This window comes from Ochotona princeps, chromosome 17 (assembly GCF_030435755.1).
Source record: "Ochotona princeps isolate mOchPri1 chromosome 17, mOchPri1.hap1, whole genome shotgun sequence".
Lineage (NCBI taxonomy): Eukaryota > Metazoa > Chordata > Mammalia > Lagomorpha > Ochotonidae > Ochotona > Ochotona princeps.
Genome location: NC_080848.1, coordinates 12,936,458 through 12,949,565, shown reverse-complemented (window position 1 = coordinate 12,949,565; position 13,108 = coordinate 12,936,458). Strand labels below are relative to the sequence as shown.

The window sequence follows — 13,108 nt, the reverse complement described above, 5'->3', positions numbered from 1 at the left end:
TGATGTGTCCTGGATGGCTGCTGAACCCTGTGGAGTCATTTGGACAAAGCTGCTTCTCCTTTTTTCCCTCTTATGATTATTATTAATTTTTTACATTGACCTAAAATGTCATATATGAGGGGTCTTGACAAAGTTTAGGCAAAATGCTGATAGCCTTTTTTTTTTAATTGGATAGGCAGAGAGACACAGAGAGAAATAGACTGCTTCACTCCCATAGGTGCCCACAACAGCTGGGACTGGGTCAGCCAGAGGTGTGACTCAAACCCAGGGACTGTGACATGGGGCAGTGGCATCTTACCAGTGTCTTAAGGGGTCAGCTGAATGCCTACCCTTCGGTATTTTTTAATTCCACTTTCCACGAACTTTTGAGAGTACCTTTGAATTAGTGATGTACAGCATGATGTTTTCCAAGATGTGCACGTTATGAAATGCTAAATCAAGCTAAGTAACATGTCTGTTGCCTCACATACTTACTTGTAGTGAGAACACGTAAGATCTACTTTCTTAGCAACTCTCAGGTAGATGATATGGTGTGAGTGGTACAATCAGTATATGTGACTGAGAAGTGTGGCAAGATGCCTCGTCACCCTGCCCTGGCGGTTTGGTCTTGTGTTCCTGTCAAGCTCTGGGACAGCAGGAGGCTTCAGCATTTTGAGGCTGAAGGTGCAGTTGCAGAAAACCCTGCAGGCTCTGAGGAGACACCCTCAAATGCCTGCAGATGCGGAAAGGGAAGTGTAACAGAGATCCTCCAAAGCAATCTTTAATTTCCTTTTAGCTTCTAAAAAGCAATTCAGCTTGTAAAAAAAAAAATCGTCAGGCAGCTATCATGTACAAAGTGCGAGTTGTTTGCAGTTCCATTCTTTTTTTTTTTTTTTTTAAGATTTTATTATTATTGGAAAGCCGGATATACAGAGAGGAGGAGAGACAGAGAGGAAGATCTTCCATCCGATGTTTCACTCCCCAAGTGAGCCGCAACGGGCCGGTGCGCGCCGATCCTAAGCCGGGAACCAGGAACCTCTTCCAGGTCTCCCACGTGGGTGCAGGGTCCCAATGCATTGGGCCGTCCTCAACTGCTTTCCCAGGCCACAAGCAGGGAGCTGGATGGGAAGTGGAGCTGCCGGGATTAGAACCGGCGCCCATATGGGATCCCAGGGCATTCAAGGCGAGGACTCCAGCCGCCAGGCCACGCCGCCGGGCCCTGCAGTTCCATTCTTAAAGACGGTTGTTGATAGTCACTCCAGAGTATGTATATATCCATGTAAATATTTATTCATTATTGTTATTTCTCAAATGAGGTCATTCACAATAGGATCCTTGTCACTTAGTAATATATCCTAGGCATCTGTTTATGTTAGTTTATGGTTTCCCATTGTTTATCCCAACAGCTCTAATGGTAGCCAGAAGGCTTCCCCTTATTTGGTTATGTCACAGTTGCCTTCACCAGTTTCCTGTGGCAGACATTGAGGTCATTCCCAGTTATTTGCTATTACCAATAAGACTATAGTAGCTATCCTTATTCATTTATTGTGCACCTTTATGTGCAAATGCTCCTTTTTATTTATTAATTTTTAATGTGATATATCACAACTATTCAGATGTTCCTGTGCTAAATTTCTTACTGGGTCAAAAGGTGTGGTTGTTTTATACTTTAGGAGGTGTTGTTAAATTGCCTCCCAAAAGAAATGGACCAATTGGCATTCTAACCAAGACAAGCTGGTGTGGCAACAGTCAAGACTCTCTATCCACATCATGCTGTCCACAAGAGCTGGGCAGAAGGGTCCAGTCCTGGACAGCTGGATGCCACAGAGGTCGCCTCCAGGGTGCCAGTGGCTTGGCCTCAAACAGTGGTTGGTAGGAGTCTGCTTCTTCTGTGTACTGAGTGAGTCAGATGCGGGGGTGATGGTGGTGGCTGGCACTATGCTAGTTTTCCCAAACTCTGAAACTTAGCTCTTGAATCAGATACCAGGCCATTATCAAGTCATGGCTGCTTGGCTCCTGGGATGCTAAGGCATTCTTGATTAGTTGCCAGGAAGGATGACTGATGTGGTGAGGTTCAACCTGCAAAACTCCAGGGAGCAATTGCACATTTGTGAATAGGAAGGTGACACAGATTCAAAGAGGCACAGGGCCTTGAAATCTAAAGAGATGAAGAGGGTGTGACTGAAGTTCTACAGTCACCAATAAACAGGTGGCATTAAATTCCCACAGGCCTCTAACGTTTCCCTCACTCTATGCACTGTATCCACTGTTTTACCGTATCCTGTCTTACCAAGGTTCCTAGGGGCTGGGTGTTAATTGTAGACCACGGTCTGAGGGAAGATGGGACCCTCCCTGAGGATGGACTGTATGCAGTTTTTACCATGTGGCTGACTAATTAACCTAGATAGAGATGATGGCCAGTGTAATCTGGTCTGAGTTATAAGTGCAGGTCCTACTGGTCAGTGGAAGGATATGGCCAGTGGTTAGTTAGCACAATTAAACCTTGTCCAAAGGGGATAATCTTGCTCAGGCCAAAATCTTCCCTGTCCACACACTATTCATCAGCAAGTCCTTGGAATAATAGCTAGGGACTAGCGAGACTTTCGACAAACCCAGGCCACTGCCTCTGCTACCTGAATTATTTTGGTAACTTTCTAATAGGTCTTTCCTTCCTTGTTTCTCCTCTGCCCTCCATTCAGTGGCTAGGATAAGCTTTTTCTGCTTAAATTCCTCCTGTGACTTTCCACTGGGTGGAAAGTGAAATCATGCGCCCTTCCCTTCCCTTCCCTTCCCAGAGAGGAGGAGAGACAGAGGGAAAGATCTTCCATCCACTGGTTTGCTCTCCAAGTGGCTGCAGTGACTGGAGCTGAGACTATCTGAAGCCTCGAGGCAGGAGTTTCTTCCGGGTCTTCCCTGCAGGTGCAGGGTCCCAAGGCTTTGGGCCATCCTCCACTGCTTTTCCAGGCTGCAAGCAGGGAACTGGAGGGAAGCAGGGTTATCGGGATGCGAACCGGTGCCCATATGGAATCCTGGCACGTGAGAGGCGAGGACTTTAGCTCCTAGGCCATCATGCTGGGCCCTCTGATGCATTCTTAATAAATTAATTTTATATGCAGAAAAAGAGAGTTTCCACATGCTGATTCACTCCCCAGAAAGCTACAACAGCTGTGCCTGAGCCAAGCTGAAGTCAGGAGCCAAGAGCTTCATCCAGGTCTCAAACACTTGGACCTTCTTCTGTTTCCCAAGGTCATTATCAGGAAGGTGGATCAGAAGTGGAGCAAGCAGTTGGGACTTGAACTGGTGCACACATGAGATGCTGGCATCGCAGGTGGCAGCTTAATTTACTATGCCACAGTGCTGGCTCCCAGATGTACAAACTTTTTAACTCCCAGGGTGAATGCCTGCTTCCTGCTGCACTTTTTAAAATAGCAGTTTACAATCTCTAAACTCAGGAGCTAAACTTCATCCATAGTCTTAGATTTGGTGATAAATGGCAATTTGGATTCCCTCCTGCTTTGGGCAGTACTCACTGGAGCTTTTTTGTTTTGAATACAAAGATATTTATTACCTTGAACTCTGCCTTCATATCCCTTCTTTCCTTCTTTGACTCACTGAGCTTGTGCTATCTTTAAGGAGATGACAAAAACAAAATAAACTTTCTTAGTAATTTGATGTAGGGAAGCCATTTATACATATACTGGGCAGTTGGCATGAGATGTTTTGTTGTCTGATGACTCATTCAGCCAGGTGACTGCAATGGAAGATCAGGCACTGGTTGAGTTACCCAGTGTCCCCATGGACCTAATTTGGATTTGACCAGTCAAAGGTCAACAGCAGGACTGGGGACCCAAACTGGCACTGCAGGTAATATGAGAGATGTACCTGTTGTTTGTGGTCCAGATTGGCCTGCCTGCTCACTGAACACCTTGCCTGGAGTTCCCAGGCCTCCTTAGGGTAGCACATCCCTGCAGTATGACATCCTGTTTCATTGGACAACATGTCCTCGAAATAGCCTTTATTGATGCATCATGACTTCCACTGGTTCCAACTCCCTTCCTTGTTTCCCTTTTTTTCTCTCATTTTTTTCCCTACCCTTTGTTTTTGTTTTGAGTCTGTGAATCAGACTGCTGTGCCAAACCACAGCTTTCTACTTCCACTTTCCAGGCAACCTTCTTGGCTGGCCATGTCTATTGTTTCTAATTGGCCTTCTCGGCTATCCCTACCAGATTCACTATTTTGAAACGTTAATATTTCTAATTACTCCACTTCAAAAACAATCTGAGTATTGATCATTTTGCTTTGGCCTGACACTTTGAAGGTCCATTTGGCATGGTATCTTCTAAGAAAGCCACAGTGCCCTAGCAAGCAGCATGAATGGAGTCCTTTCTGTGTGGCAGCTGCTGTACTCACGGTTTAATGGGCATTGGTGCATTCAGTCTGATGGAAGGAATCCCAGGCCCAGTCTTCCTCATTTCCCTGATCTGGCTGACCGGTCATTAGCAGTCATTCCATTTTCAATGTTGTTCTGGTGAGGATCTACTTCCGCAGGACTCAGGGCCAGCAAGAATCTGAGCAGAAACAAAGGCTGAGAGTTGCTCAAGAAACAGAAGCCCAAGATCCTTCACTCTGTCCAGGAGGGAGCGGCAGCCTCGGAGAAGCATTTATTGAGTCAGCATGGGCCCAGCGTAGACACTCGGGATGAGTCAGCCCCTTCCAACCAAGGCCTTCCAGGGAACCTGCCTTGGTGGCAGGACTTGATTAAGGGTGTCATGGTAGGGGGGAGTATCCCCACTTCTCAAGAACTCAACCACCTGTGGTTCATTAAAAGGAGGAGATTAGGGCAACTGGGTGCTGGTGACTTCCAGGCATGAATTCCTCAAGAACAAATCCCAGCAGCTCAGCTCATCGTTTGGGGCCAGGGCCATCAGTTCTCTGGGAGGGGCCTGCTGTTATTTGTTCTGCATCTGGCAAGGCTTTCTACTGTGGCTACAAACTGAGGACTCATAGGGAAATGCTAATTTGAGAATGGATGGGTGGCTAACTGCAGAGTCTGGGAAAAGTTTTTGAAATTAATTTTACAGTGTCCGTATCTCTCAACATTCTCTTTTTAGCTCTTCCTGCAGGCTACTTGTGCTTCTCTTGCCCCCAGTGAACATTCATGGCTTTGCGTTCAGAATTAACCCTCCAGATGCTGAGTTCTATGCAATCTTTAAAAAGAAAGAGAAATACCTAAATAGTTCAGGCTGTGTTCCTCACACAGCATTCTGATCAGGCAATAAAGGTGGCCTGCGTTCACTTCCGTCTGCAAAGAGAGCAATTGTTAAAGCCAAGGCAACGGTCCAACAGCTCTCGCAGGCAAAAGCTTTGGCTTGCAGTTGACTTTCCTGGATCTGGCCACATGAGCCACCTTCGCTCCTTTACAGAAACTGCATAGCTAGGGACAGCCTTGTATCAGAGGTGACCGTGGAACCAGGGCCATAATTCCCAGCCCTCTGTCATTGCACATGCATACCCAAGTTGTAGCTAAATCGGAATATGGAGCGCCAGATAATACCCTTGACCTTACGGTGTTATCCTATCTGTAGCTGGGAAAGGCCTTTAAAGTAAGATATACTTAAGGCTCTAAAGAAACCTAGGGTTCCCGGGAGGTCCTTCTATGCATAACCTGTTATTTTGGGGAGGACAATGAAAGTTTTACATTGTCTGAGGAACTGTTGCAACCCATTGCATATTTAATTTGAAATACTATGCGTGGTTTTAAGGAATGGATTTGGTTATTTCCAAACAAAATTCTCCTGGTTCAGTATTTTTCAGTTCACTTAAGTACCTCATTAGGGAACATCTCTTTTGGGCAAAGATGGGGCTGACCTGGGTGGGGCAGCTCAGGCATCTGAGGTCCAGTGACAGTGTCATTAATGGGGTATACTAAGGAATGTGCTACTTGGAGAGCTGGAGGCAGAGAGCTGCTGAGATCCTCATGAGACCCAATTCAGCCCCATTTTCAGCAGGTGACTCGGGATCTCAGGCATGTGCTTGTATGTCTACTTTTTTCTCATCCCTCTTCCGAGTGGGGTTATTGTTGAAGTGTAATTTCCGGTTAAATGCAAGAGTCCCATATCGATAAGAAATGAACATATATCACAAAGTTTTATTTGGCTTAATTAATGAGGAAACCAATAGGATGCTGCAGCCAGTCCCAAAGAGATTGATACTTGATTAGTCAAAGAAATCCTAAAATGCATCTAGCTAGTAGATTCAAAATAAGTTAATGGTCTACAAAGTAATCAACTTTAACCTTTGGAGGTTATTTTTTCTACCAGAATGAAATCCATGTTCATTATCATTGGATCAGAACCTTATTCTGTTTCTTTTAAAAAATATTTATTTTTATTGGAAAGGTAGATTTATGGAGACAAGGAAAAACAAGAAGAAATTATACCCACTGATTTACTTTCCAGATGTCTCCATCAGCCAGAGCTGAGCCATTCTGAATCCAGGAGCTCCTTCCTGGTCTCCCACATGGGTGCAGGATCCCAAGGCTTTGGGCTGTCCTCTACTGCTTTCCTAGGCCATAAGCAGGGAGTGGAATAGCCAGGACATGAACCTGTACCCATGTGGATGCCGGTTCTATAAGGTGGAGGGCTAGTTTATTGAACCACTGCACCGGCCCCAGAACTTTATTCTTATCAAGAGCTATTTTCATTATTACTGGTTTTCTGCCAATTAGATATAAGCAATATATCCTGATCAGTAAAAGTTAAAGGTAGTTTTCCCTAGGAAACCAGGCAACCCTGGGCCAGTAGGTCATTGTGCTTTCTGTCCCAGTGTTGGGAGGGAGGGATTTCAATCCTACTGCATCAAATAGAGACAGTGTGTCACTCTGTGAAACAGTTTTGGGGCTTCTGGAAAAGTACCCCGTGGTCAGGAAGATTGTTCCAAAAATAGATTAGTTGGTCTTGTCAGTCAGGGAGCAAGAGGCCAGTCCCCTTAGGAAACTAACTAGAAAGAGGAACTTTTAGGGTGACTGGCTTTAGGGGAGGAATGAGCCGTCCTCAGGCGCTTCTTCCTGCCTAGCGGGGCCTCCCTGCCCATACCTAAGGAGCATGGGACTTAGCTGAGACCGGCAAAGCTGAGCTGGCAGCGCAGGAGGATGGTGGTGTCCGTCCAAGCAGATGCCTGTGGTTTGCTTCCGGCCGGGGCTTCTCAGTGCTGTCATGGTCCCCTGATTGTCTCTGCCCTTTGACAGTGTGAGGATTGCTCCCTCGTGAATGGCGTGGCTAGGAAGATGAGCACTCGGAATTGAGACATAGGCCTTCCTCCCAGGGCCCAGCCTCCCTGTCCTTCAGCTCTTGCTAACCTTCCTGTATACACCCCAGAGTTACATAAAGATGCCAGTGTATATGTGCTGGGGTACCTGAAAGGATTGCCAAAAGTTTGCCTTCCCAGCAGGCCAGCAGGATGGCACCTTTTTAAGTCATCCATTGTCCCCAGCTCTGCCACGCATAGCCTGTGTTCTTGTTAGTGTAGTAGGGTTTTGAATGCCCTGGCTAGTGGCTGTGAGTAGCTCTAGAGTGGTTGGCGAGAGGACATTATGCTGTTTCTCTGGGCCTCAGATTTCCACCTGCACCGTGTAGTTGTCAAGCCAGTTGTCCCCAAGAGCCTTTCCCTCAGTTACAGTAGACTGTGGGCACCACCACATCTGGGTCACAGCCTTGGTCTCCTGGGTGCGATCAGGACAAGCTTCTCCTTATATCTGCCACTCTCCTTCCTAACCTATAGACTGTGCAGGTAAAAGTCTGTGGCAAAGTTAGGGTGGGTCTGTGTGCACCTGAGAGCCGTGAACCTGCCTTTGGCCAAGAAGAGGAAGTCGGGGCAACTGGGTTGCTTCATGGGATGAGGGGCTGATGCTCGTGTGTCTGTGTTGCAGGGCCCAACATCTGTACCACACGAGGTGTGAGCTCGTGCCAGCAGTGCCTGGCTGTGAGTCCCGTATGTGCCTGGTGCTCAGATGAGGTAAGAAACAGACACCTGGCCCTGCTGTTTCCCAGACAAGGTGTTTCTGTGCAGGAACATTCCCCTCCAAACACACAGGCCACTTAACCCTTCTGAGCAAGGCTGGACTGACGTCTTTCCATTCACAGATGGTGAGCAGCTGCCCGGGGGATGATGCTGGGAAAGTGGTCTTATGTCCATGGCAGAGCCCCTGCTGGGGCCTCTGACCTTACTGTAATGCTTTTGGTGGGGGTGGATCACCATAGGGAACTGGGCCTTGGATCTCAAAGAAAGGGGGACTGTCTTACTTGCTACAAGGCAAACAGAAGAGGAGCCTCGCACAGGTGTTGGGGAATGCTTAATTGGAGGGTCATCTCCTCCTTTCCCTCTGATGATCAGGTGCCATGCATTGTCTTGTCCTCTCTGTCACCTTACTGCCCTCTCCCAGGTGTCAAGGAGCGAAGGTGAGGCTAGGCGGGTGACAGGAAAGGGTTGGCTGTGTCTAGGCAGAGGGTTTGTTGTGTCTGGGGCCCTGGGGAACGAGTGTGTCTGAGGGAATGACTGTGTTTGTGGCTGGGACAGGAATCTGGAGCTGGCAGGAGGTAGTTGGGGGAAGGGTGAGAGTGGCTGGACAGTATCCCAGTGATTGTAGAGGTTAGGGCTGAGTCACAGGCCTGGGCCCGCAGGTGTTACTCTGAGCTCCCGGCCTGGATCCTGCTCAGCTACCTGAGTTGTCCTGACTCTCCCCAGCCTGTCCTTGTGCTCTTCGGGTTTGTGATTGCCGCCACCCAGCCTCTAATTCACCCTGTCTGCTTCTCTTCCTGATCAGCGGAGTTTCCTAAAAAGGCAGCCTCCTCAGCAGCCTGGGAGGAGGGGTGCACACTGGGAGGAAGCCTTCGTGCTGGGAGGAGGGCAGCCAGAGCACCACAGGCCAGCTCAACACTCTGCGTTGAGCACGGGAACTGCTTCCAGAGGCAGCTGCCCAACATCTGGGCCATACTGACTTCATTTAGTGAATGAAACACTCCCTGGGGCCATGGGGTGTGAGCTGGGGGCTGGATGAATCCTTCTCTTCTCCTCCCCAGAGGTTCTCCTCCCCTCTGGGCTGAGCAGGCTGCTGCAGGGGAATGTGCTTCCTCCCTTCTCCTGGGCCATATGCTTCTTTTATAAGGAAGTCAGCATTCTGGAAACCTGTCCTGCAAGAACGGGGAGCTGAGGTGGTGGGGCCTCCTTTGTCACTTGGAGCAGAGGGGTTGCCATTGGCAGAAGGCCTGCACTCAAGGGATGCTTCCTCTCCTCCGGACTCAGAACAAGAGGCCAATGCAGGCATCATCCATAGTCTCAGAGTAAAGGAAGAAATAAAACCCAATTCTTGGAGGATCTGCCGTACTGGCCTCCCCCTCCCCCGCTCACTGCCTCCGCATGTCATGATTCTAGCTTAGCAGAGGGACTAACTATGCAGCTTAGGTGGGCTGGGGTCTGACTGGCAAAACCATCAAGTCACAAGACCACGTTCTGAAGATGCAAGTGTAGGATAATTATGGGTGACTGAGGTGAATCTTTTCATATTTATTTCAAAAGTTATTTATTCATTTGGGAGGCATACACATACACATACACACACACTGAGATGGAGAAACAGAGATAGCTCCCTACTACTACTATACACACCAAACGCCTACAACAGATTTGCACTAGGGGCCAGACTTGAACTAGGAGCTGGAAACTCAGTCCAGGTCTCCCACGTGGGTGGTAGAGACCCTTTGAACCATCACCTACTGCCTCCAGGGTGCACTTAGCAGGAAGTTGAATCAGGAATGTGGCTGTTACTCAGGACTTGGATCCAGTCTAACATCCCAGGTAGTGCCTTAGTCACTGCACCAAGCTCCCACTGCTGTTTTAAAAAGCTCATACAGACACATAATATTAGTTCGTGTTAATGGGCTTTTTGTGTGATAATGTCATACGTGGGTTTAGTGTATAATATTCAAGTCAGGGCAATTTGTGTGTCCATCTACTCAAGCACGTGTGAATTTTCTGTGTTGGGAAATTCCAGACTCTTCTAGTGGTTTGAAAATACACCATGAGATTGTTGCGGCCCCACTATGGTCATAAGCGCGATGATGTTCTCTAACCTGTGTCCTGACCCTGTTCCACTGTATGTGTGAAGTCAACCTTTGATTTTTTTTATTCATTTTACAGGATTAAATCATATGAAGAGTTCCAGGGCAGGGTGGGAGGGTTGGGAAAGGGGCGGGATGCAGAAACGGGTACAGCTAGGATCAGAGGAAATTAAGGAGAGGAGAATTGGAAAGTCCGATGAGATGCTCCCTGGGAGAGTAGAACGTGAACCGGAAGCAGGGGATGCAGGGCTGAGTGAATGGCACTACTGTCACTGGGAGGCGTGCACTGTACCAGGAACACGAGTGCTTTTGTTGTTTGCCCTCTTCCTCTGTGCAGGCCGGTGGTCACTGACTTCACCAGGGGTGAATGGTCAGGTCCACTTGGCATGTGATTAGGAGGATGATTGGCGTTGCAGTCCCCTGCTTCACACCAGGCGGGCAAGGCCTGGAAAAACAACTGGTTGGGCTCAGTGCTGCCTTGGTCCTAAAGGCCGGCAGCTCTTGGGTGTGTAGAGCAAACGCTTGGCTTGGCCATAGGAAATCGTGGCCAGCGTGGATGAGCCTGGAGTTTTGGGCCCACAGGCACAGGGTGTGTTCTTGGAGAGCTGCACACAGACACGAATTAGGGTCACTTGTGGTCTAGCTTTTTCTAGGGGGTTCCACTTTGGAGTGTGGTCTCAGGAGTGCCCTGTTGGAGCCTAGTTCCTCACAGTCTCACCAGGTGGTAAGACTTGCCTGCTATGCTTGTCAACAATGAAGGTCTCCAGGATGAACCCTGGAACTATTGCGTCAGCATGGGCTGTCATGATAGTAGGCTTGACAAACATTGCCAATGGAAGGATCTGATCCTTGGGTTGAGGTGGGTGGAGATTGGGGTATATTAATTAATGCAGATTGCGTAGCTGAATTAAGCAACAGGTTGAATTACATAAGCTTTAGTGTAAGTATACCTGCAGTAGTTGCTAAATTTGGTGACCATATGGTGAAGGGAAATACCAGAAATCTTTTCTAAAAAGTATTTCTTTATTTGAGAGGGAAGGAGGCAGGATTAGAGAGAGTGAGGAGAGAGCAAGCTAGCTCTCATCCACTGGTTCATTCCCCAGGTGTCTACAGTGGGACTAGGGCTGGGTGGGGTTCCAGCTGGGAGCTCAGTTCGTATCAGTCCTGATTAGGCAAGAACCCCATTGCCTGAGCCATCATCACTGCCTCCCAGAGTCCACATGAACAAAAAGCTGGAGTCAGGAGCCAGAGGTGGGCTTCGAACCCAAATGCTGGGGTATGGATAGCAGGAGTCTTAATGGCTTGGCCAGTACCTACTCCTGGGGTTCTTACGTAGGCCTGGGTGCACACTGGGAGGCGGAGATCACACTCTGCTATTCAAGGATAAAAGAGGAAGAATGGGTTTATGTTTAGCAAAATAGAGAAAGACACAGAATGGCACTTCCTTCTCATTTTCTTCTCTAAAGTTCAAGGAGAAGGTTTAGGTCACTATAGGTTTTCAGTTTCTCACAGCTTCAGTCACACTATCTGCTGCTTTTTCTATTTTTTTTTTTCAGGAATCACTACAGAAATTTTAAGTTTTTTTTTTTTTAAGATTAATGTATTTATTTGAAAGGCTGTATGACAAAAAGAGCCAAAGCAACCGAGAAAGATCTTCTATTTGCTGATTCACTCTTCGAATGGTTACAATAGTTGGGGCTGGTTCATGTTGAAGCCAGGAGCCTGCCACTTCATGTTGGTCTGACATGTGGGTGGCAGGGGTCAAGTACTTGGGCTGTCTTCTGCTGCTTTCTCAGGCACGTTAACAGGGAGCTAGATCAGAAGCAGAGTAGCCAGGACTTGAACTGGCGCTCATGTGGGATGCAGGCATCTCCGTGGGAGTTTGGTTCCTTATGCCACAATGCCAGCCCTTCTTTCTATTTATTTATTTTTTTATTATTATTAAATTTATTCATTAATTACATTGTGTTGTAATTTCATAGGAACTGCGATTCTCCTCACACCTCCCCACACCCTCCCCCCGTGGTGGGTTCCTCCACCCTGCTGCATAACCATAGTTCAAGTTCAGTTGAGATTCCCTCTTTACAAGTATATGCCAAGCATAGAGTCCAACATCTTATAGTCCAGTCAAGTCCAACTACTTATTGGGTAGACCCTCTCTGGTCTGAGGGCAGAGCCAGCAGAGTATCATCCCGGTCAAATAAAAGCACTAACATACCATCAGCAACAATTGACATCGTTATGGAATTAATTGACATTTCTATTTATTTTTAATCTGAAAGATAAATGTTCATTTTAAGAGTCACTCTTTGGGGTGAAGAAAGCTATAGGGGCATTCTGATGCTTGCCCTCCAAGAAAACAGTAGTAGTGGCTACAATCCACAGGTAATTGTAGAAAAAAGTGGTCTTATATTTGCATTCCTGAGTTTATTCCATCTCTGGAAGAATTTGGGTGTATTTGTCTCCATATAGTAGAGGTATTGACATTCCCAGCTTTCCTTGATCCCCTGGCCAGCCCCATGAGACAGGCAAGAGGATGGTGATTACTCATGCTGTGCTTCCCCAGGCTCCAAAATGGTATTAAAAGAGCATGGTAGTAACAGCGTGTGTCACCCTCCTGGGAAAGGAGCCGCTCTGGCAGGCATCCAGGCTGGCACCTCCCCTCTCTGTTTGGGACCTTCCCCTGGGGCGTGGCTCTTTGGGGCCTGTTTGTGTAAGGTCCAGCTTCACTGCGTTTTTTCTAAGTCACCTGGAAGTCTATCCTCCTGGGTTATCAGAGGGAGGACCAACCAAGTACGCTGAGGTTGCTGCCATAGTCTCCTCCTGGAACTGGAGGCCCTCAGGGAGCCCTTGGCTGCTGAACAGGCCTGTGACGCCCCTGACCTCTGACCTCTGATGTCAATGACCACAAGGGGAGGCAGCCGTGCAGTTTTTGTTTTCCAGTGTTTATTTTTCAGAACAAACAATGGGGACGCTCAGGCAAGCCAAGGCGCTTCAATCCGTCTTCAGATGGG

General features: G+C 47.7%; 1 protein-coding gene across 1 annotated transcript in view; it reads left to right on the top strand.

The window, feature by feature from the left end:
- The window catches only part of ITGB3 (integrin subunit beta 3), a 42,300-nt gene that overhangs the window by 6,589 nt on the left and 22,603 nt on the right, over window positions 1-13,108 (top strand). Inside the window, exon 2 of the mRNA XM_058676704.1 lies at window positions 7,907-7,992. Coding sequence (XP_058532687.1) covers window positions 7,907-7,992 — 86 coding nt within the window. The remainder of the gene's footprint in view (window positions 1-7,906; window positions 7,993-13,108) is intronic.